This window comes from Pyxicephalus adspersus, chromosome 2, assembly GCF_032062135.1.
Source record: "Pyxicephalus adspersus chromosome 2, UCB_Pads_2.0, whole genome shotgun sequence".
NCBI lineage: Eukaryota > Metazoa > Chordata > Amphibia > Anura > Pyxicephalidae > Pyxicephalus > Pyxicephalus adspersus.
In genome coordinates this window covers 41,163,941-41,188,388 of record NC_092859.1, presented here as the reverse complement: position 1 = coordinate 41,188,388, position 24,448 = coordinate 41,163,941, and the positions used below count along the sequence as shown (strand labels likewise).

The 24,448-nt window shown below is 37.3% G+C and overlaps 2 protein-coding genes across 6 annotated transcripts in view; one reads left to right on the top strand and one right to left on the bottom strand.

Annotated features, from left to right (window-relative positions):
- The window catches only part of HMGXB3 (HMG-box containing 3), a 29,388-nt gene extending 15,466 nt beyond the window's left edge, over positions 1-13,922 (top strand). For 2 of the 3 annotated variants that reach the window (XM_072400564.1, XM_072400563.1), the window contains exons 11-20: positions 322-468; positions 568-869; positions 1,987-2,114; positions 3,637-3,768; positions 5,109-5,293; positions 6,179-6,398; positions 7,052-7,185; positions 7,323-7,439; positions 7,626-7,835; positions 8,860-13,922. In XM_072400564.1, the coding sequence (XP_072256665.1) occupies positions 322-468; positions 568-869; positions 1,987-2,114; positions 3,637-3,768; positions 5,109-5,293; positions 6,179-6,398; positions 7,052-7,185; positions 7,323-7,439; positions 7,626-7,835; positions 8,860-9,339 (2,055 nt within the window). In that variant the 3' untranslated portion in view covers positions 9,340-13,922. Of the gene's footprint in view, positions 1-321; positions 469-567; positions 870-1,986; positions 2,115-3,636; positions 3,769-5,108; positions 5,294-6,178; positions 6,399-7,051; positions 7,186-7,322; positions 7,440-7,625; positions 7,836-8,822 lie in introns of all 3 variants that reach the window. The other variant, XM_072400565.1, reaches the window with a different exon arrangement.
- Positions 13,923-17,510: 3,588 nt separating this feature from the next.
- Positions 17,511-24,448, bottom strand: part of CSF1R (colony stimulating factor 1 receptor) — a 55,328-nt gene continuing 48,390 nt past the window's right edge. For all 3 annotated transcript variants that reach the window (XM_072400569.1, XM_072400566.1, XM_072400567.1), the window contains exons 18-21: positions 22,302-22,413; positions 21,111-21,210; positions 20,306-20,411; positions 17,511-19,372 (exon numbers count right to left, since the gene is read on the bottom strand). In XM_072400569.1, the coding sequence (XP_072256670.1) occupies positions 19,265-19,372; positions 20,306-20,411; positions 21,111-21,210; positions 22,302-22,413 (426 nt within the window). In that variant the 3' untranslated portion in view covers positions 17,511-19,264. The remainder of the gene's footprint in view (positions 19,373-20,305; positions 20,412-21,110; positions 21,211-22,301; positions 22,414-24,448) is intronic.

Genomic DNA, 24,448 nt, shown 5'->3' with positions numbered 1-24,448 from the left:
TCTTTTTCTTCACTGTTGTTCACTTATCTGGTAGTTGTGATTTCCTGTGGGTAGGATCATTTTTATATCATATAAGGAATGATTTGCGGTCTTCTCACTGGGCTAAACATTATATATTTTTTCATCTATTGAGAGACATAGAAGGTCTTTTACCTTTGGGCTATGCTGTTTGTTTGCCTGTATCCAATCCTCCAATAGGTGACAGTAAAACATGAAGATAAAAGATTCCTGTTTCTCCTAATGGACTCCCAAGTTTGATTTATTGTTTTACATCAACATCTGTACATAAAGCATGACTTGCATTCATGACTATTCTAACAGGATCTAGGCTTAGCAACACAGAGGGGAAGAGGAAAGTGTAAAAATCCCTTCTGCAACTTCATGTACACCAACAGGCATAAGCCAAAAGTCTGTCCCAACTGTGGCGTCAATCTCAAAGACAAAGTAGAAAAAGGACCAAAACCTTTGGTAAGCACAGTACTGAATTGTATAACTGTTTTTTGTATGAATTTGTAAATTTTGGTTCATGTTTTTTAATTCTTAAATTACATTTTGTAATCTTTACAGGAGACAACCATAACTATTTCCACTGGTATGAGTATACGAGAGCCTCTGACACAATCACAGAAGGAGATCCAACGTCACTCCACTCTCCAGCTAATTCGAAAAACCGTACAGATTCCTGAAAATGAATGTGAACTGTCAGACACCTTCACCCTCATCCAAGAGCTTAATAGTTCTCCTCTAGTTCTTTCTGATGTTAGTGATGGTACTGTAACCATAGAACAAACCTCCTGGGCAAGTATCTACGAGTCTCCAGCTGAACAGTGTCTTCTTTGTGGTACCCAACTATATAAAGGAGGCAAAAAGTAAGTTCATTTCTGTTTATCTTTTTTTATCTTTTTGCCAAATATAAATTATGACTTTACACTGCTCATAGTAATCTATACTTTTTTAAAGCAGCTCCAAACTGCATTCTAGGACTTTCCTTAAACATGCACATTATTGGCTGCATACTGTATCTCTTGAAGAGGGTCAGAAAGTTCTCCTTAGTGGGAAAATGCACTGATCCTTAGCATCTTGAGGAAGTTATCTTGTAGATGTCACAATCAACTAACCTGACCCAGCAGTCACTGTTCAGTGCACAGCATTCCCTTTAAGGGCAGTCACACAACACATGTGGCTTGAACTATACTTTTCATTATTTGAGCAGATTACATTGCAGTTTTGTGTGTGTATATGTAGTTATACTTTGTACAGTATATGCCTTTTAGAGCAGAACTAAACCCAGTGTGTAAACACTTACTGCTATTCCTTCTCAGGGGCTGCCATCTTTTTCCTTCTCTTGCTCATTCTGATCTTTGGCCATTGAATGGCTGGGATGACACAGTTCATGCAGTCACAGCACTCATGGGGGAACCTGTGATGTTCTGGGTATCCCAGGAATCAATGCTGAGTTGCGCATGTGCAGCTTAGCGAATTTTGACTGATTAGATGGTGATCAGGCGGGTACAAATGATTAATGCAGAAGGGACATCGTTGATCCCTTTCTACAATAAAGCCCTGCCTAATGTCAATGTTTTTAAAGTAGAACTTGTAATTGTACAGAAAGTAATGTTTTTGAGATTTCTTTTGGACAAAGTTATGTATTTGTATTGGTTTTATTAAGCATTTTGCTGGCTACTTAGAAGGAAATGGTAATTATGACGTTTTACTAGAATTATAAGGCCATGATTGGATGAAATGCATTGGTCAATGATGTCAGTTTTTATCTGATGTGCCTTTGTAGAGCTTTTTGTTTGAATCTTGGGAGTTCCAGTAAAAGAAAGCTCTAGCTGGTTTAGATTAAGGACCATTTAGAATATGAAGCTTAAAGTAGATCCTGATTGTATATTGCTTTGCTTCGGGGTCCCTTTTTTAACTCTTCTGCTCCCCTCCCTTCTAACATGTCATATAATGTGCATCTAACGTTCTTCTATATTGCAGTTCAGTTGCTGGTGCTCAGGATTGCTGGCTTTTAACTGCCAATCGCCTACAGCTGGTGACTGCTCAGATTAAGATGTGTCTAAACTCTCGGTGTCTGGCAATACACAGCTTTAATGACATCTCAACTGGTAAGTTAAATTTAAAAACTTTAAATGTATATTTGTTATGCTTTTGGAGTCAGAATTGTTTTAGATTCTCGCTGAAAATTGCAAATTAAGATTACACACATGTTAGATTTTTGTTGTTGGAAAGGATCTGAATGATGCATGAACGAGTGCTGTACATACGGCACCGTTCTGCTCTATGGAGAGGGGAGAACGAGCGAGCGGCACCCCACTGCGCTTTCTCTTCTTTACATGTATTACGTTCATTCGTCGTTTGTGGATCTCCTAGGATGGATCCAATAATGACTTTTGATGAGTGATGTACGCGTGTCAGATTCTCGTCTGATACCAGTCCTGAGGCTATCATCGGATGAAAATCATCTGACGTGTGTATGTAAGTCAGGAGCTGGTTCAAATTGCGGGGCGGGGCCTGGGACTCACAGATTGCTGTCTATTACTCCACTTTATGTTTATATAGAATTAAGTAAACATACAAAAAACAGCGAAAACCCTGTTTCTCTCTTTCCATTTAATAATATTTACTCTCCAGGGGTTGGCATTTGAAACTGTTGAAGGGAGGTAACCTGTCTTTGGCACATTCAAAATTCATTGAGGCAGTAATCAGAAACCTAAACAGTATTCTCCCCAGAATTTTTTTTCTGTCGGTGGGGGAAGTTGTAGCCAGGTGGTCAAAAACTGGGTGGGGCAATATGTGACAAATTTAGTGTTCCCACTCGTTTGTTCCATGGATAACCACTATAATTGTGTCAAATGTCTACTGCCCCCCTATCATTTCTAATAGGATTTCAGTTTTCTTTCCATTGTGCCCCAATAGTCCATTGCCCTTTATTGTGACCCAGCTTCATAGTGTTGCATGTTTTGTAATGAATAACTTGTGATAATAGCATTATCATTGAAGTGTAACATTTTAGAAATAATTCACATTAGCCATAAAAAAAACAAAAAAACTTGCATTTGCCACTCCTGGGAGCCTACTGGCAACCTCTAGGAGTGGTAACATGCCATAACTGCTATATCTCAGGAGGTGTTTGCTAATGGCTTTAAAACCTAGTGAAGTGGTAGGCAGCAAATAGTTGCCTATCTCAGCTGGCAGAGAATGAATCTCTGCTAGCAGAGAATGAAGAGTGGAAAAAATCCAAATTATAGATCTTCCAAACTTCTAGAAGCAGAACTGCCAGGCTGCCCCAACTCTCACTGACATCTTTATACAAAATGCAATGCCTGAGCAGCTGGGAGATTGCCCAGGTAAAATAAGCTGTGGACAACATTTCTAAATTGCCCTCTGTATCTTACCTCTGTCGAAACAAGATTTAAAGCATGTGTAAACCTAAAGACATCAGGTGTCAACACTAAATCTCATATCTTTGTTGGGGTCACCCCAATATTGTTACCCCAGACTGTTCTTTTGTTTTGGACTAGTTTTTTCTTTGTTATATCGACTTGATATATTGAAAATATAAGTACAGAGGAAGGTAATTTGTTTTTAATGTTTTTTTCTTTTTTTTCTTTTTGTTTTGCTCCTAAGGACTTTTCAATGTGGGGAACAAACTGCTTGTAAGCTTAGATCTTCTTTTTTCTATTCGCAACCAAATTAAGTTGGGAGAAGACCCTAATGTCTCTATCAACAGCATTGTGGAATCAGTGCAGGGACAGACAGGTAAGGCTTCTTGGTTATTGCACTTTTCATTTTTTTGCACATGTTAAAATGCATATTTAAGGTTCAAAACACTTTTTTTGGAAAATATGAAATCTATTTTGAGAGGACCTGAAAAAAGTTAAGTGGTTTCACAATTTTATGTTGCACAATATTTGAGGAATTGTTTATCAATCCTATATTTTCAGTAAAACAAAAACATAAAATTTTTTGGAGTTCACACAAACACAATATAATGCCTTCAAATAGATATAAATCCAAAATAATTGGGTGTACTGGTGAAATGCCAAGGCAATGCAACTGTCCCTAGCATTATTGTATTCACTCTAACGCGCATGGTGATACCAAATATGTGTTGCTCAACAGATGTTTTTCTGTGGGGATATTTCAAATGTTATACTTTAATAAACTTTGTTTTTTTAACTTTATGCTATCACAAAGGAGTTTGGAGGATTGAGTACACAATCAGTATTTGCATGGTTACAGGTTGAATAACACACAGCCCCTTACATCACTTTTGAGATATCCTTATTAGAATACCCAGCAATTCCTTAAATATATGGCCATTACAAAGTGAGGTGATGATGTTATATTCCCTTATGATCTTGTTGTGGGGCAGAGAAACAAGTCCTACAAGAGATCAGCTATCTGTCGATTACCTGTAGCCAGAAGCGAGTATCCCCCTGCTGAAGGAAATCAGTCCATCTGCAGATTGAGTTGTGGTGCAGATCAGCTGAGGGCAAGGTTGGGATCAGCTTACTTTGCATTTATATTAAAGAGAATGTTTATAGTGTTCTATGTTTTGTAAAAGAGACCAGCTCAATACAAATTAGCATGGCAACAATCTTTCACATGACTATCTCTTGTAACAACCATTATTTTCTCACATTGCACTCGGTAATTTGGCAGTTTCTTCTTTGCTCTCAAAAGGGGAAAATAGAATTTGGGTTTACAGAAGAGAAAGAATGTTGTTAAGATCCATGAACTCTATAAAGACATGGCTTGACATTTGATAACCTTGCAATAAATGTGGGCATATTTTCTCCACTTGAACTACACCCCCAGGGTCATTTAAAATCAATTTTCAGTTTATATTTAAGGGTATCTGTACTGGAAAATTCTTTTGTGAATACCATTTACCTGGCTGTTATGCTGATCCAGAAATTTCATAGATTCTGACTTACCTCTGATTTTGACTTAATTTTGTTTAATCAGTATTGAAGCCTGGTAAATCTAAACAACTGAAGGTCAACAATGGTAGCCTCATTGTTCTTTACTTTTATCAATGTTCTATTTGTTTTCTTTGTTGTCCTCCCTAAACTTTGATGCCTTTCGTCTTTCAGAGAAAATGCTGAGTCCGGAGGAGCTACTGACCGTCCAAGAGTTGCTGAGCTGTGGATACTGGGCATTTGAGTGTCTCACTATCCGGGATTATAATGATATGATCTGCGGAGTGTGTGGAGTAGCCCCAAAAGTGGAAATAGCACAAAGGAATGTGGAAAACACTTTAACAATGTCCAACATTGAGGTAAATTGCCGTGGCATCATTAATTTCTATTATGTGTTATAAAATTCAGATTTGGCTGCAAACAACTTAGAACCAGGAGTGATTGATATAGAGTATAGCCAGCTAATATTTAAAGCCATCAAATTCTTGTCCATGAAATTTATGCAGACCAGCCATGGTAAATATAGAAGGTCACAAAATTGAGGTTGTAGCTGTAAAGTTGGAATGGCAAGTAGGTGTCATCATTAGTGCAGGATACTTTTATTTTAATGACAGCAATTGTCATCCAAGCCTTTAATGTCAGCCACGGTATTCCAATGTAGGCAATAAGCCAAGAGTATAATCAGTTAACATTTTTTGTGTCTTTCCACACAACACACAACTATGGACTTTTTGAAGCAGTTGTTCATGTCACTTTAACAGGAGGTATTTTTACCCTGTGAAATGCACATACAAAATGTTTTGTTTTTTTTATTTTTTATTTACTCCTTTGTATTTTGTTTTTGTGCAGAGGTTTAAAAAAGCAGCAGCCATCATGATTATTGTGTTTTCTCATTTTTATGCTTAATTAAACAACTGAACTTCTTCACCACAATTTCATACTTTCTATATTGCATTCCAGCTTAAATGACTTGTTTTGAGCTTTATGATTTACAAGCCATTTACATTAATGCAGGCACTCCCTTGTACAGGATAAGCACTATCAAATATGTTTTATTAGAAATATTAATTCATGTATTAAAAAGTTTATTTACAATGCATGTTTGACAGTTGTTAACACAATGTATGTGGAGCAGGCCAACTTTGTAAATATTATTTTGTGCCTAGTGGAACTTTTATGTTACACTAGCATTACTACATAAAGTACTATTGCCAGTGAAATTGTTTTTTTTTTTTTGTCAACAGTTTACCTGGCCTGAGTTTCTCACCACCAATGAGGTTAGCATGGAGGATTTCTGGTCCACCCTTGAAACAGAAGTTTTGGAACAGGCTGCCTTCCCCTCCAGCATTCCCATCACCAAGTTTGATGCCTCCATCATCTCCCCATTTTTCCCACCTCTCATGCGTGGCCCAGTAGTAGTGAACAGTGAAAGCTACAAGAACCTGGAAATACAGAAGGTTGCAGGTCAGCATGTATACAGTATTTTCAAATAAGGTCTTTGTATACAGCCGTTTGTCCCCTACCCAGTTTCCTATTTGTGACCCAGATCTTCCAATCAGATATGTGAGGGATGTACTGTAGATTGCTGTAGGTTTCTGTTAAGGGGGGGAAAGGTAGGGTTCAGAATCTAGGAGTAATTTCATGTTTTTCTACTTTAACTCTTTGGTCTCATGAAGCATTTTATTGTGGTCACAAAAGGCTTCTTTCTGCTTTTGTTAATAGAAACTTCATTGAAATTTTACTAAATACTGCAGAAGTCATCAAATTAATGTGCAGTAAATGTGTTTTTGTGACTTAAAGACTCAAGTCTTTAAGCATGACATCAAATTCAATCTTTTTATAAAAGCTAATAACTCTCTTTGACCACCTGACATGTTTCAATTTCTGACATTGGTGTGCAGTGTGGCCATTGTTCATTGTACCATTTCTGGAAGTTTTTTGGTCAGGGTTCTCAGTTCTAATATTGTATGTGTTGTGCGTGTGTGCTAAAAAATGTGTTGTAATAATATAATTCATAATAAGGCAAAGCTTTTAGATTCAGAGTTGTAAAATGTGATTTGCGTATGCAAAGTAATTTCTTTGGTATGAGCTGTAAATGTGCTTATGTGGTACTGCAGGTAATGGTAGTGCTTTGTCCAGACTACTTCATGATGGCACCCTAGAGCTGGATGACCTAAACACACTAAGCACTGAACAGCTTCGGAGGATGCTGACACTTTGTGGCATTCCTTGGAATATTACAGACACAAAGGTAAATGCAGTCACCTTTTCTGTTAAGCCCCACTTCCTTGCCATATCTGCTTTGTTCCCTTCAGCTCCCACTCACGCAAACGTTGGTATTGGTAATATATTGTAATGTGGCCTTTATGTATTGTTTTCTTTTTATAGGACAGCATGTGTTACTCCATCCTAGCCCTTTCAGAATTTGTACAGAACGGCACACAGATTAAACAGCCCCCAGCTCATTTAACTGGAGGAAAAGTGTACAAAATCTGCCCACATCAGGTAAGTGAGTGGGAAATCTTAGACTTCTGCTAAATACGTGTGAATTATATTATCTATGTGATGAAGAATTGTTCTTTTTGAGTTTGAAAAATATATTTTTTTGCTCTAAGCCTCAGAATGTGACAGGTGCAATGTAAAGCTTCTGTGTACAGCTTCCTGACCTCCTACTGTCATGTGTCACTGCAGGTGGTGTGCGGCTCAAAGTACATTGTGCGCGGGGAGAGTCCTCGGGATCATGTTGACCTTTTGGCCTCTTCACGGCATTGGCCCCCTGTGTATGTAGTGGACATGGCCACACAAGTGGCTCTGTGTACTGATCTCTGCTACCCAAACCTGGCACAGCAGATGTGGGGAAAGAATCAAGGATGCTTCTCTAATCCATCAGAGTCTCCAAAGGTAAGTGTGATTATGACTGCAGGAGGAACCATTACGAAAAGCAAATGAGCACAATATTCAGCATTTAGCATGCTGTATGCATGGCTACTATGAACCGATTGATTTCCCAATAAGTTTGTTATTGGTTTTATTAAGTAATGTATGTTGTTCCTGCTCCAAAATGAGAGCAAGTGGTAAATTCATAGGATTTATGTTTATACAACAAAATTTTGACAGAAACTAATGTATCAGTTATAGGTCAGTGATAATGAGTAAATACAAAGCTTTTTTATCTTAACCATAAAATTTATTTCTATGTTTTTTCAAGAAACAATTTAAAACTTCGCCTTAGGCCAAAACCATTTTTATGTCATTAAAGTTTTCGAAGTAGAATAGGTTATAACATCTGTTAGACCCTGTCACGGGTTACAGTAGATACATGAAATGGGAATGGGATTGGGACACTGGAATAACTAGAATAAAAACCTGACAGATATTTTACATTTCCCCCGCTTTATACAGAGCTTGATTTTTTTTTAGCTGGGTTGGGCTTTAATGAGGGAACTACACAAAGGGCCTGATTTATTAAAGCTCTGGAGGCTGGAGAGGATACAGTTTTATCAGTGAACCTGGCTAATCAAGCAAACCTGGAATGGATTTTTAAAAAGCATTTGTTATTTGTTAGCAAATGTTTTCAATCCTGAACCAAATCCATTTCAGATTTTTTGGATCACCCTGGTTAACTGATACACTTTTATCTTTTCCAGAGCTTTAATTAATCAGGCCCAAAGTGTTAGCTGTAGTTGGGTTTGGTTTACAAAGCATGACATGTATGTCAATGTTGAATTTTGATCCTTGAACAAACTTTGATATTCTCAAATCTGAATGTGAAAAATGAGAAACTGTTAGTCATAGCAAGCAGTGATGTTTGCTTATTTTGTTTGAGGTATGATTGGATCATATGTCACACCTTACATTTTCTCTTTTGCTGTTTTTTTTATTTTTCAGTATTTTCAGAATAAGGATATTTATTTTTGTGTTTTAGTATGTTTCCTGTCCAGAGCTCCTCGACAGACATTATAACATAGACATGATGGGCAGTGAGTCCTCTATTCAGCATCCTGTGACCAAATCATCATCCCGGAGAATTGTCCATGAGGTGGTGGAACAAAATGGAGCCTGTGACCCGACTTCTCGTCACCATTCTCTATCTCTTTGTCGTGAGCTGGAGCCATACAGTGCCATCATCACAGCCATCGGAGACAGCAAGACCAGCAATATCCGCCACCGCTCCATAAACTTTGAAAACGTCACACACTATTACCTCTACAACAGGTTGATTGACTTTCTTACCAGCCGTGAAATTGTAAATAGACAAATTCATGACATTGTGCAGACTTGTCAACCAGGGGAAGTGGTGATCAGAGACACTTTGTACCGGCTTGGTGTTGCACAGATTAGGACAGAACTTGGGGACAGTGAGCTGGAGGAGGACAATACAGTGGAGCAAACAAGCTCTGCATGAACCTACCAGTCAATGGTATTTTGCACTACAGGGATTTGAAATATTTCCTGATGAACAGATGGAGACAATCAGCTCTCCGAATGAGCATGCCTCAGTTCTACTGCACGTTCATTAAGGAACATGTGAACTGATGTCTTAATGAGTCGATTGCCAAAGTTATGATGTGAAAACTGCCTTTATGTTGAGAAATTAAGGCAAAATGCACTTTTCTTTTGTTCTCTGTATCAGACAGCATTTTAGATGTCTTTTATTTATTGTTGTCTGTGGATTCTGACTAGGGCAGCCTAGTACACACAGCACCTTCTATTTCATTAGGGGAATATACTGAGATGCAGAACAGGGTAGATGTATGTAAATAATACATTTACTGCAGCTCACTGCTTCTCCTATGAATTCACCTTTAGTGGTCAGAAGTGGTGCTTCATCTGTCTAGAATCTACCTCTGGCCACGTCTACTATTAGTATGTACTGCTTTGCGTTTTCTTATTCTTAATTAGCACTGGTCTTTAAAATTTAAGTTGATGGCCTTAATGTCGTCTGCTGCAGGAGTTTACTGTCTATCATGGGGACATTGTTGCATGATTGTGTCAGAATATTTTCAATTGTACAGCATTTTGTGCCTCTCTATGTTAATATGTGTGTCTGAAATGAAAACAATTGCCATGTCAATTATTAATATATAACACGTGTTGATGAATATATTCTGGGGATTGCCAACACAAGGATCTCAGAATTGCAGAATTACACTGTTGAGTTCCAAATGAACTGTACTTATCTCTTGATGATAAGTTTTTATAATTTAGTTTGCTATACCACATGATAATTTCAAAACGAACAATGACCCACTGAAAGTCCATCGTCAAATATGCCTTTCCAACTGTGGTTGGATAAACCATGGTACACCATCCAATATGCCAGGTTCAATTCTGTCACCACATTTGATAAACTGTTTGTACTTTTGCATGTATATCTTCTCTTCAAGTTCACGGTTAACTACTCTCCAGCTAATTGGCTTTCAGGAATGTAAGATCTGACAATATATATATATTGAGATTTCATATATATCTCTTAGGCTTAGTACACACGAGCCAATTATTCACTTCTGATTAGATCTGAAGTAACTTTAACAGCTAACTGTATGCAACCTATTATTTTCAGTCCTGAACATGGAATAATTGGACATGCTGGTAAATATTAATATAAGGTACACAAATCAAGTTTTATGTATACATGATCATCAAATCTTATTAGAATTCAGATCACTGTGTAAATATTTCAGAGAGCAGAATATCATAGTGACATGTTACATAGCTACAATAGGTTATAAAAAGACCATTGAGTTTAACTACTAGGGAAATAAATAAACATACTAGAAAACCTCTATATACAAGACAAAATCTTTTAGGTGCAATAGATCCAGATGAAGGCAAAAAAAACTATGGAATGAGTTCCTTCCTTATTTTTCATTGATTAATTGCTGTTTAGATTAATTGATCAAACTGGCACAAAAGTGGCCACGTTATGCATGTGTGTCTTAGGTCTTCAGGTTTTCAAGGTCTCGGATGATCAGCAGTCCCTTCATAACCCCATATTGCACTGTGGTTTCCTGTCCAGGCTTTTATCCCATTATTTGTTGGGTTTAGTTTATTCAGTAAAATAAGGAGAACTTACACCCTTTGCACATATTTGCTGAAATGTCTAAATTTACTGAATTTGTGTGTTTTTAATTTGATGTTTGCCTATTACATGTATTGCACTTTTTAAAGTGGACCTATCATTACATTTCTGTAAAAGGGTGACTTCCCCTTTTACATATTGTTTTTAACTCACGACTGCGCAGTGCAAAATTGGGTGGTGTGAGGAAGAACCCGAGAGTAAGAAGATTGTGGCCTAGAACAGAACAATGAGCCCTGGAAAGAAGACTGAAGGCAAGACAATAAGTTGGTTGCAGTATATACATTGACCGAGGGCTTACCAAGTAAAGGTAAGTTCATTTTTTTTGGTTAAAGCAAAACATAGAAACTGGATCTGGATTATGTATAATATTTATATATATTTTAAATACGCAGTAGCCTTTAGGCAGGGGCAAGTACTGAGTGCCAATAGCATGTTTGGCTCTGGCCTCAATTTGGCACAAGAAAGGTAGCCCCCCTTCTAACAGTTGCTTTTAGTCTTGTATAATAATAGAGGCTGGGATTTGTATTGTAACCCCTTCACTGCCAAGGATGTAACTAATATAGTGACACTTCTTATCAATCTAGAGATTTTACAGGTGTACAGCTGGCTCGGGGCCTTCAGCCAGCAGCCATTGCAGCAACTATCAAGCAACTTGATCACCTCTGCAGTGGCTGCTTTTCACCCTTATTGATATAGAATTAAAAGAGTTTAAATGGAAATTATAATATTATATAATAGAAAACACCCCCAAAATATAAAGCTTATATGAATACATATTTATCACTGCACATGTTGGAGTAAAGACAATAATTTTAGGTATACATGACCTGTAAAACTTTACATATGGACAGTTTTGGTACATCAATTCTGTTTTTCACAGATGTACATTATTTTTAGACAGGGCTATTTACTCAGCACATCCTCATCTTTAATATCAAAAAATATATAACATTTTCAAATGCAACATTGCTGGTCTCGGAAAGGAGGTATTGTGTTTCTACTTTAAAGTGGACCTTCCACTGAGAGAATATGTAAGCTGCCATTTCTGACCTGCTTGATGTTCAGATCGTCTTTATTTATTAAAATAAATCACTGACTAAGATCATATACAATTCCGATATTCAGCTAATTGCCTCATAGTTACCTGCATGCTTTTTCTCTCCCTCTTATTTTGGAGGGTATTCTTTTTGCTAGAAAAAAATGTCCTGCTTTAATATTTATTAAATCATTTACCAGTTGTAAAGCTGTCTGCACTGTTCAGAGGCTTTTTACTATATCAGCTTCTTGTAAGGCTAAATAAACCCTGTGGGTGGGATATCTGCATCAGCTTCGGTATGGTTTGTACTGTGAGCAGGAAAGTCGGGTTCTGCACTTTGCACATTTCCAAGAATACCTACCCTGGGCCTTATTAATAATTCCAAACAATTGCTGAACATATTTAACCCCCCTGGCATTGTAATTATGTCCATATTTTTATGTCAAAAGCGGTACATTGTTTTGCGTGGAAATTTGTTGTTTATTATTTTAGGCCTGTAATTCTTAGGAATAACTCCTGGGTATGATAATGAAACAAATAATAAATTTTATTAAAATAACTAATTTTATAAATAAAATAAACTTCAATAAAAAAATGTTTTTTAAAATTTCTCCACACAAGGATACAATAATAGAATAAACATTTGGATTTATGCTTTTGAATTTCCCACCAAGCCACGCCTCCTCCGCGTACCGACGCTTCACAGATCACATCAGTCACACCGGGGATGTGATGCAGAAGCCAGCTGAGGTTGGCTTAGGAAGCCGCTGCAGGATCAAGGGAAGCAGGTAGGAGTTTTTTTTTCTACCCCAAGTGTGGCTCGGGGTTACAGCTTTTGGTAGGCTTTTTTTTTGTACGCCACATGTCCCATTCTATTCTCCACAAAACTCCTAAAATAATAATAAATAATGTCATTATTTTTAGAATAGAATCTAAGTACAATGGGCTTATTCAATGTTATAGAGCAGCGGTCCCCTTTCTGACAACAGGGCCCGGTAAAATAGAATACAATTTTACCACGGCCCGGTTTTTGTACAGCGTTATATGTACAGCGTGCTATTCTCAGCAGCTCTCCATGCTGTCAGTGACTCACAATGCTAACACCCCTTTTTTTGTGTTTGGTTTGCTCACATGGCTGAAAATAAAGATCGTTATCCTTGCACTAAAGCTTTGTGAATTGAGTATACAGTAACAAGACATAACATTCATTACATTGCCAAGCCCAAGCTACTACATTTTGCTTGGGTGCTGTAGGTCACTTTGCGTTCATTTGGTTTGCCTTATGTGTGGAACAGAGACGGGGATTGATTAGCAGCATATGGGGGTATTTAAAGTGAATGTTTTGTGTCTACAACATTCTTAGGTTTAAAGTAACCGTGGCATGTGAGGTAAGGGGAGTTTTCCACAGTGGGAAATATATATAATTTTTTTTTATGACATTTTCTGATTGTGGTTTTATAGTTTTTTTTTTTTTTTTTTTTTTTTTTTTTTTTTTTTTTGTGAGCTGCAAGCATAACTCCAAAGTCCAATTTCAATACCTACAGAGCACTTGAGAGTTGAGAGCAATTGATAGGTAAGTATTCAAACAAATTGCATTGTGAAAAATAGCAGCTCTGTTATCCAGAATCCACAAAGGCGAAGGGTGAAAGATGTGAGCTTCATTTCCTGCAACAGACCTACATTTGTATGGAACAATATTTGAGTTACTGCCCTGGCCTTCATTGTTAAATTTCCTTATACATGAAATCTGGATTAGCTTTAGAAGTAACACAAAATTGTAATCATGGCTTTTTCTCTACTTGAAGATTTATTTATATCATGTGTGTTTTCTTTTTTTAAAGTGGCAATACATTTTATTTATTTCACAAAATACCAAGTTTGTGTGTTCTTTTACTGCAAGATTGCCTCAAACCACCAACAATAACAGTATAAAAGCACTCTCCATCTTCCAAATGTTTTTTTGTTTAGACTTGTGTTTGGCCCAGATGGACAGATCTTTTGTATCTTTAGAATGGATGGAGGTCATTCATTTTAGTAACTCTGTGTTTGTCCTATGACTGTTAGGGTCTCAAAAAAAGTTTTAGAATATTTTTGAGCAATAATATACTCTCTGCAAAATTTGCACACATAATGCTGACATTTGGACGGCTGTCTTCCTTTCTCTCTCATATTGGATCAGCAGTCTCCAATTTTGTAAAAATTCCTAGACTAGGCTATACATAGAAACCACCAGGAAAGACTCTGGCCAACTTCTGGCTCATGATGTAAAAAGACTAACTTCTTCCTGGGGTAAATGAATACTGTTCTGCCAGGTAAATGCACACTGTTTTTCTGTAAATACACACTGTTTTTTTCTTCATTGAACTGCCTCATCATTGGCAAGTCATCCTTTACAACGGAATGGTATTGTCACTGGTTTCCCATTAATTCCATGAGAAAGCCTAAACTGGCGAAACGCATTGGAGCTCGGGATCCAGTTCAGCCACTAAATTTTAACACTCTTTAAGACCAAGTCAGTTGCACTTTGTATAGTAAAGGTCTTGTTACCCTCTAAACTACACAGGTCAACATGTCATTTTCATCAGATATAATTTTACGTGGGCTTTGTGGTATTTTTCATGTGGATTTAAAATCTGTGTTCAGTTTTCATCTAGCACGTCTAGTTTTTGTGATGCAACTAATTGTTTATGGTGTGAGATTCGTTATAAATAGCCTTAAAATATTACAACATTTAACGAAAGTTTTCTTTTTCTAAGGTTAGAGACCGCACTAACTGCAAATATTTTAATTTGTCATCATGGCTAGAAATTGCCCTAATGATCCAGACAGTTTCTGTTACGCATGTGGTTCATTCATTATGAAAGCACAAGGTCGCCAAATTACCACAGAACTTATAAAGATATACAAATTATAATTCCGCTGTCCAGTGGTCATCTGTACCAGTTGTTCCAACAAACTGCCTGACTGGCTAAATCGGCGTAAAGCAGCAATGCCATTTGCAATCCTGATGGTGTGGAGAGAACCGCGAAACCATCCAATCAGCTGGTATTTTTGCAGCATTAAAAAAAAAAGAGGATTCTCAGGTTAAACTAAGCACAAAATTGTATATCCCAGCCTCTATTCTGCAATTAGGCCAGTTCCCTATGATTCATTGCCAGTTCCGGTACCACCACATGATGGACTTGCTTCTCTAGAAGGTGATAAGGAATGCTCTGGAGTTGCAGCCAGTTACAACCCCGAATCATCTGATCCTGACTACTTGGCCGATGAAGATTTAGAACCAGAGACCTTCACAAAAGCAAAGCTGAATGATCTTGTTCGTGATCTAAATCTCTTCAAAGACAAAACAGAACTTCTTGTTTCAAGGTTTAAACAGAAGCACTAGCTTGCAAAGGGTGAAACTAACTCACTACAAAAACGAAATCATATCATGCTACTGTCATGATATAAATGCTCTCTTTAACAGTTTGTCACATGAGCATGTTGCATCTAAATGGCGTATCTTCATTGATTCCTCCAAAAAAAAGTCTTAATGCATAATGGTAATTCCAAACCAAGTTTACGCATTGCCCATTTCGTTTCAATGGGGTCTTGCTCCCCGAGAGTGGGCGTGTTCTATAGACCTCAGAGATCAGTTGTGCTGCCCCCCACCTTGTACTGTGAAATAATCCCACCCCTCGTACACCAGCAGGAGCATTAGGGCTGTGTCTGTGTCCATGCTGCTGTCATTATCCCCATGTATAAACCTTTATATGTCCAACACAGATTGTTGTACAAATGCAAAATTTTTAGGGTATACAGAAGACCCTAAGAGCTAATACTAAATCCAATAAGAATTGGGAATCTTTTCTCAATAAAGAAAACATTAAAGTTAAAAATTAAAGTTAAAATAAAAAAATGACACTTTATTTGTACAGATCCGTGACATCTGCCGCTGTATTTGTAAAAAACAAAAAGGGTTGATCTCACTGCTCATGTGTGAGATCGCCATCTTTCTTTTTTCATTGACAGAAAAGTCCCTCCCGGTCATGCTTGTTCTTGGAGCCCAAGCCTCCTGGAATTTGTGGCGTGCATATCCCAGGAGGCTTTGCGCTCCCATTCAGTCCTTTCGGCCATGGCGGTAATGACAGATTGGGAGGGGCTTTGCCTTTTTTATTTTAAGGAAAAATAAACCAAAGGGTTATTTACCCTTCTATATAAAGTAAAATTTGTGGTGATAAGTTTGATTGCTAATCAAATATACCAATATTGCTAATATCTTTTAATAAAATAATTGAAAAAATATGTCCTTGTTTTTCAATACATAGTATACTATAGTTCACCCAAGGGGGCGCAATCAAATCAATCTTTGAAAAAGTGGGCTTTGATCCAAAAAAAGTTGGGAACATTTGGTCTATATATAAGTAATTCATCTTTGTTCTACCATTGTATATACCTTGTCCAAGTACACTATATCAACTAATACTCTGCTGCCTGCCTGTTTACTTACTTCCTCATAAAAGGAGTAAATTTGTTTGACAGCTTCAGTCTTTCGTGAAACTATGTTGACATTTATTATATTATTTTCTAGCAGAAACTTCTCTATGTGGTTCTTTATCAAACTCTCTAGGACCTTTCCAACTATGGAAGTTAAACTTACTGGTCTGTAGTTACCTGGTAATGACTTTGCTCCCTTTTTGAAGATAGGAACCACATTGGCCTTATGCCAATCCATTGGTACCATCCCAGTAATTAAAGAGTCTCTAAAAATTATAAACAATGTCTCTGAAAAAACTGAGCTTAGCTCTTTGAGGACATGTTGATGTAATCCATTGGGTTCTGGTGCTTTGTCAACCTTAATTTTGTCCAACTGTTTCTCAATCATCAATTTTGACCCATTGTGGCTCATTTAAGGCAGTGACATTACAACTAGCAATATGGACTTCAGCTCTGCCATTTTCCTTTGTGTAGACAGAGCCAAAAAAAAAGTGTTAATTAATAAATCCTTCTTTTCTATATCCCCAGTTACCAAGCCAGAGACATCCTTTTAAGGACCTACATGCTCAGATCTAGTCTTTTTTGCTTTTAAAAAAAACTAAAATAATTGCCTTACCTTCTTTTGCATTATGTCTTTCATTTTGAAGTTTTTCACATTTTATCTCCTTTTTACATCTTTTGGTATATGCTTTATAGTTTACAAATGGTGAAGGTGTTCCTTCATTTTTATAGTGTATTTTGTTTTTCCAGTGATGCCAACTGCCAGCTATTGTCCATTGATGATGGTAGGGGGGTGGTCCATACTGCTACTATATAAAAAGTGCTAATGAGAGCATTTTTAAGTTCAGAAGTTGTCTAGGCAAAGGACCACATGATGATATTCCCCAGAGGGCAGGTCTATCACGACCCAAGCTGTAAAAATCAGGTTTAATGAATAGTTGTTGTTTGATCCAAAAGACTTAAATAAAAAATCAGAAAACAGTTTGGTTAGTCTCCCTTTATTTGAACCCAATCAAATTGATTATAACATAGGCTTCCCACAAGCCATGACATAGCTGCCTTCAAAATTATTAAAACCCGTATTATTATGAATTATTCAACAACATCTTGATTAATATACCATACTGTAAAAATATAACTTTTATACTCTAATGTATTGTCTGCTTAATAACAATAATAGTAACTACAGTACAGCAATTCATATATTTCTTGTGACATTTAAAAGTTGAAGGAAGCTGTGATCAGTATAGAATAAAAATCAGAATGTTAACATTTAGCATTATGCAATTACCGTGAGTTTGTTACATTGTTAATATTTTAGATTTTTATTGGCATGTCATAAAGTGTTCTAGTCAGGGGTTAGTGAGGGATAAATACAGATATAGTTAAAAGTACACAGGTGTGTGTATATCTGTGTGTGTGTGTATATGTATGTATATATTTATACATAATTTTTATACATACCAAAAAAAAACACAGGCCATGGATGTTCGAGTGCAAACTCAAATATGTGATGGAATATGTGATTTTTTTATGTATTTATTTTAGGTTTTATTAAAATTACTACACTAACATTTATTCTGCTTGTTATACTCTGTGGGTGAGCATATGATATACGGAGGAGAGACTTGGGATGCCTAAGCAAATCCAATAAGAGGAGGGTCAAGCAGGCTTCTAAAACCTGTTTAATGGATATATGTATCTTGAGAACTAAAGACTGAAGGTTGCTGTAAATGTAAGTAAAAGAAAACAAATTTTTGCTTGTAGCTTGATAAAAGTTAGGAAGACTCGGTGATGCAGAAATGGTGCAAGCTCTACAAGGCCAAGCAGTTGGGGGTTGTTCTGCATGTTGGATCATAGTTTTAATTTTGTTATAATAAATGAAAATAGTCATTCTTTTTCTCCTTTCAAAACCTAATATTTTATCTCCTAATAATATATATATATATATATATTGTGGAAAGTGTACCAACCAACACTTGCCTGTAAAATTCTTTCATTTATTGCACATCAAGTTCTTCATACTGTCAATGATTTAAATTTTATAGTCAAAAAGTAATGCTTAATTTTCTGAAACTACATTCATTTCTCCATGAAGACTCAAACTGGCTTAGAACAAGTGCCTTAACTTTGTCAGAGAATACTCTGTATTCTATCTTTGTATGTCTACCATACACAGATCCTAAAGCTTAAACATGTCAGCACCTAAAGTTACTAAAAGTATTTTGTATGAATATACTCTGACCCCGTCAGATTTCAACAGCAAGAGCAAGTAACCAGTCATATCACCAGTCTGACTCACAATAAGAGTTGATGCACATTGTATGATGCCATGTTAATATACATAAGAACTGCAAGCATTTTCCTAAATTAGGATAGTTTAAAATATGTTCAGCATTATAAGTGAATATACTGTATGTACGGGTTAATTTTTCAGGGGTATCTTATTGGTCTGTCCACTGAACCATTACTAGCAAATTGTTCAGTGTGTTTGTTAGTGTCTCTTGCCATGTTAATTGATTCAGTAAAGTAATTGCAGAGTTTCCAGTGCTGTGACGTGCTACATTTTGTCTACACCCCTCTAAGCTTTTTTTGCAGAGAATGGGTGTCATTAGCTTAATACAGTAAAAAATGCCCTTGTTCAAACCTAATATATGGAATGTGGAAGCTGTATCACGTCACACATCCTGTAGGCTTAATTAATGCTCCTCCAGTCCACTGTGGCTTTTATTAGGATCAGCAGAACTGATAATTATTCCCTTTAATAAGAGGCTGCTGTGCATCCATACACTTTGCATCTTCACAGTCTTCATCTTGCGTGCCCTGAATGACGTTTGCATATTCCTTAAATAGATGTAAAAAAAGACATTATGCTGATATAGCAAACTATAGTACTCAACACCTAGTGAAGTATTAACACAATTTATTTACCAATTATTAATCACAAATTCTTTTTCCTGCTCCCTAAATAGAGTTGGGAACACATATATATCCTACCAAATGTTTGTTTTTTATATTTGTAATGGCTCATAAGTGAGAAGAGGCCAAAATATGTCACCACCTATTTTGCCAGTTGATTCCAGCCTGCCTGCCATTACTGCAAATTACTTCACACCTATTTCATAGTAAAATATTTATCAAAGAATAAAGCTTCATCAATCTGCACAATCTGCAGTGCATAAAGCTGCGTACACACTTCCAATTTTTGTCGTTGGAAAGGATCTTTCACGAGTGCACGATGCATGAACGGTGCTGTACATACAGCACCGTTCATGCTCTATGGAGAGGGGAGGGGGAGAGCGACGGACGGCACCCTGCTGCGCGCTCTCCCCTTCCCTTTCATTAGGATCGGCTGTCGTCCATCGTCCGTGGATCCGGCAGGTCGGTCGTCTGGACGATGGATGACACCGACTGTACACACGGCAGATTTTCACTCGATAATTGGCCGATGCCGATTATCGGGCGATAAAAATCTGACGTGTGTACGTAGCTTAAGTCACAGTCTTAGTCAGAGTGAGGGCCCGTAGTTACTCTCAAACCCCTGATGGCAGTAGATTCATAAACATGTTATGCAAGTCTACAAGATTTTTCTGATTTAAAACGTTCTTCCTCAGAGATTATGTTCTTCAATCTACCAGAGTTTATTAGAGTTTTTATTAGAGTGCATCTTTTAAAAAGTTTTAAAATTTCCATAAAAACCCACTTCTTTGACAACTCTTCCTTTCTACCCTAATGATCATTACACATGAAATAGATAACTGTGGACAAAATTGTTACCTGATCTTTGATGAGACACATTTGCCTGTTGATGAGATCCGTTATCTGATTAAAAGTTGGTCGTTTAGTAGGTTCCAGGTCCCAGCATGCCTTCATGAGGCAATATCTGTAATAAATATTCTATTTCAAAACCAGTCATATCAATAGGTTACGTTAAAGTGAATCTGAACTCCAGAGGGCTTTCTGTGTTATAGGGAATACCTAGAATGATAATTGTGTCTAAGCAGTGTCCTAAAAAGAATAACTTTTTTTGTTAATGAAGCACATTTTGTGACTTTATAGTTTCATATCTGCAGTGTGAGACACTGTTACTTCTGACTACTAGTCTCATTTTTTGAGTGAGAATTGGTGATGGTGTTATTGTTCACTCACTATTATCCTTGCTGGAGGGAAAGCACTACCTGATGAACTGTAGTGCAAGGGGTCCCCATGATTCTAAATATTCACAAGAATTGGGGGAGGCAGTGCTGATGTTAAGAAGCAAAGCCTTTCTCCTTTACAAAATGGCTGTCTCCACACACAGCACAGTGTGAAACAAGGCATAGTAGGTAAGTAAACTGGAAAATATCAGACACAGGGAATGCACGGGCTATCTTGATAACTACTCCTTTGCCCTCTGCTTACCTATTTTGGGGACAGCTGCCACAGAACAAGGAAGTCAAATAAGTCGAAATAAACAATATTTCAGTAGTAGTATTTGCTCAACATTGCTTAGTGTGCTGGAAGTGGAATTGTTATCTACGTGTAAACATTATCTACTATTAAGCTCTGTGCACAATATTGACTTTAAGATCTTTTGCCTTACATGTCCAAAGGAGCATATTCTGGGCAATCCATCTTGTAACCTTCTTTTATCATCTTGTAAAACTTTCTGTTTACAATAATTCCAGGATAAGGGCTTCTGCCTGTATAAAAAAATAAGCAAATCTTGCAATAAACTATAGACCAATAGTGATTTTTGTTTCATCTTTGCACACACTTCCATTTCTCTCACCAATTGCCACATCTGAACCTCATATAGGTTTTGATTTATTTAAGTTTTTCAAGGCTAGAGAAGATAGACCGTGATGGGAGAACCTGGGTGATCCTGAAAACCTTAGATGGATTCCTTAAATGCTAAATGCCTTATATTGCTATTAGCTAAGAAATGTTTTTACTCCTAGACCCGATCTATTCCAAGTTTGCCAGTTCACACAGGTTTCCACATGTTAGTCTTTAACACATGAGGCCCATAGTTTCTTTCATGGATCTTTACAGATTATCTGAAGTAGGTTCCTCCACTGACTTCCCCCAACATTTGCATATGCCAATAGATATGTCAATGGCATCTTTTAGCACTCTGTACATACTACAGTCTTTGGCAGCTCTACCTCTTTGGTACTCCTATCCCATCATTTAATCTAGTCCCATCTGTAGTGTCTGCAAGTGTTAATACTCCTTTATACCCCTGTTCTCACCTGTATGCACTTCTTTTTAAAAGCACTGTCCCCTGGATTCAAGCAGTGCTACACCATGATTCCCTTATACCATGTGCACACCTGACCTCTTCCCACATTAGTTCTTGATCAGTTTACATTGTGATTCTTCTCTCTTTGAAGGAAACACCTTTGCTAGCCATCCCCTTTCATACTACCTATTTTCACACCTGTAATGGCTACTCAACCATATCCTTTTATACCAGTACATGAATAAAGTTATATTGAGACTGTCAGTGTGGTTGCGATATGTTTACCATTTTCTCACTCCAGGGAACCACTGCATCTCCCTGCGGTGGCTCAATGGGGAAACAAAGTGGCAACCGTAAGCAGCATTAGTACTGATTAATGCCACCAACTGTCAAATGTGCAGACACAGGTTCTTTAAGAACCACCACTGTGGTGCCAGTGACCGGCAAGGTGCCAGCCACATGGAGCTGCTTGGGATGGCTTGATTGTGATGCAGGTGTGAACCTACTTGTGTAATCATCATTATTATCGTCATCATAAACAGTACTTACCAAGAGAGAAGATCTCCCACAGAAGGATTCCATAGGACCAGACATCACTTAGTACTGTATAGATGCAATCAAAGATACTCTCTGGGGCCATCCACTTAACTGGCAGCCGAGCCTTAAAATAAAAATAAAAAATAAATAGATGGCACGTAGCACGGTACTATTGCAAAACTGCATCTGTTAGTCCAGTGCATTTACAGTTGCTTGTCAAAATCCTTTAAAATACGGGCCTGACTGTAGGAAGGTATTTATGTAAACTGCAATGCTGCATCTTGTATTGCCAGATATGCCATAATATTGCCATATAATATGCCATACAATATAGCCAGTGCTAGGTCATTAGGCATTCAAGGTGAAAAGGCCAAGTATTGCCCCTCATCCCTTATCATGACCTGTAAACTATGTCAGTTGCATGGTTTCCAATCCATTCCCCATTTCTTCCCCTTTTACTAAAACAACCAAGGTGGTGCATAACTGGAAGGGAGAAACTGTAAACACTGCAGCAAGGCTTGGCTATTCTTTTAAGGTAAGGAAGATCAAGGTGTAAATATAGACTAGCTTAATAAGGCTAGGAATAGTGAATGAGTGTTCTTTAATTATAGTAATAAAATTACATAATAAAGAAGAAAAAAATATTTTTTATATATTATTAATTTATTATTTCGATATTATTCATATAAGTAGGATATCTTTTATACGTTAGATGATTCCCAGATATATATCAAGGTTTGTCCCTGGAATTCATGCATGGTTATATTAGTTGGAGTTTTTTTTTTTGCCAACTGTATCAGCAAACGCAGCTTGTCAGTTCAGTAATAGCTGGTAATGTTACTGTGTTATAAGACAGTGGTCATACCAGATGTTTCTTTCTTCCTGTAAGAGATATGTCTCATATAGAACAAATGTCACATATTCTGGTCATAGCTGTGGTGTGCATATTTTGTAGCATTTACCACAAACAGGTTGATAGAATAATAAACAGAAAGAACAGTTCAATCCCTGTGTTTATTGCTGTGAATAATAAGCTTTGTCTTCTCCTAATGGTCATTTAAGCCTAGCCTAATATCTGAAAAGGGTCTCCTGTCCCCATTTGTTTGCTTATCCAAAGAGCTTAATTATTCTGCATTTACTAAAATCTATGCCTCATTACCTACAATACAACATTTCTGACACGTATTGCATATTTTTTCTGCAGCAAAAACTTTTTGAGTGTAGACAGAACATGGTCTGAGCACAGGCACTGGAGGCTCTACTGTAGCATCAAGTGGTCCAATTGACCTAGCTGTACTTGTACAGAATGACGTTAGCTAGTACAAAATTGGCTGGCTTTTACATAGCATTTGCAAGCTTCTGTGCCTCATAAAACATGTAGAAAGCCTTATAAATGTGAGACCTCAGTTTCCCAGCCTTTTTCCTCCAGGGGCCATTTCTCCATTTTTTTAAAACAACCAAAGGGCCAAAATACATGTAATAAAGGTTGTTTTACATATAATGCACTGCAGGAAAAATGGATGTGTTCAAGTTGTGCCTTACAGTGGGAGGGGAATAATTAAAATGAACAAATACCTACCTGATGAATATACTGCAAATACATGCCACAGCACTTTTGCCAAAAAAATCTTAAAGTATATATAAAAATAACATAGCCCGGTGCCTGGAAGTATAGCAGGTGAAGCCCTAATTCTTGTACTTCAGAAAAAAAATCTTCAGGGGAAGAATAATTATGCCACACGTACATTTAAATATGACAGTCTTCCTTCAGTATTAGGCAGGCAGTGTGAAATATTTACCAGAAAACATAAGGGGAGGGGACACAGGGAATGTACTTTATAAAATTACTATTAATACATTTTGTTAATCCCATTGGCCATTTTTACTTATAATTTAAGGCAGGGGTTGGCAAACTTCTATGGCCACTAGGCCATTTATGGGGTGGGTGGGAGCACACTAGGTCGGGCCTGCCCTAATGGCTCCACCCACCACCAGAGAACACCACCTGAAGTGAAATCCCTCTCCTCTGTATGCATTGCCTTCAGGGAGCTTTCCCTATTTACCGCAGCGGCGGAAGTATCAACGCCGGCCGTGGTAAATAGAGGAACAACTGCAAGGGGGCGGCACTGAAGCTCCAGCGGCTAATTGCCTTGCCAATT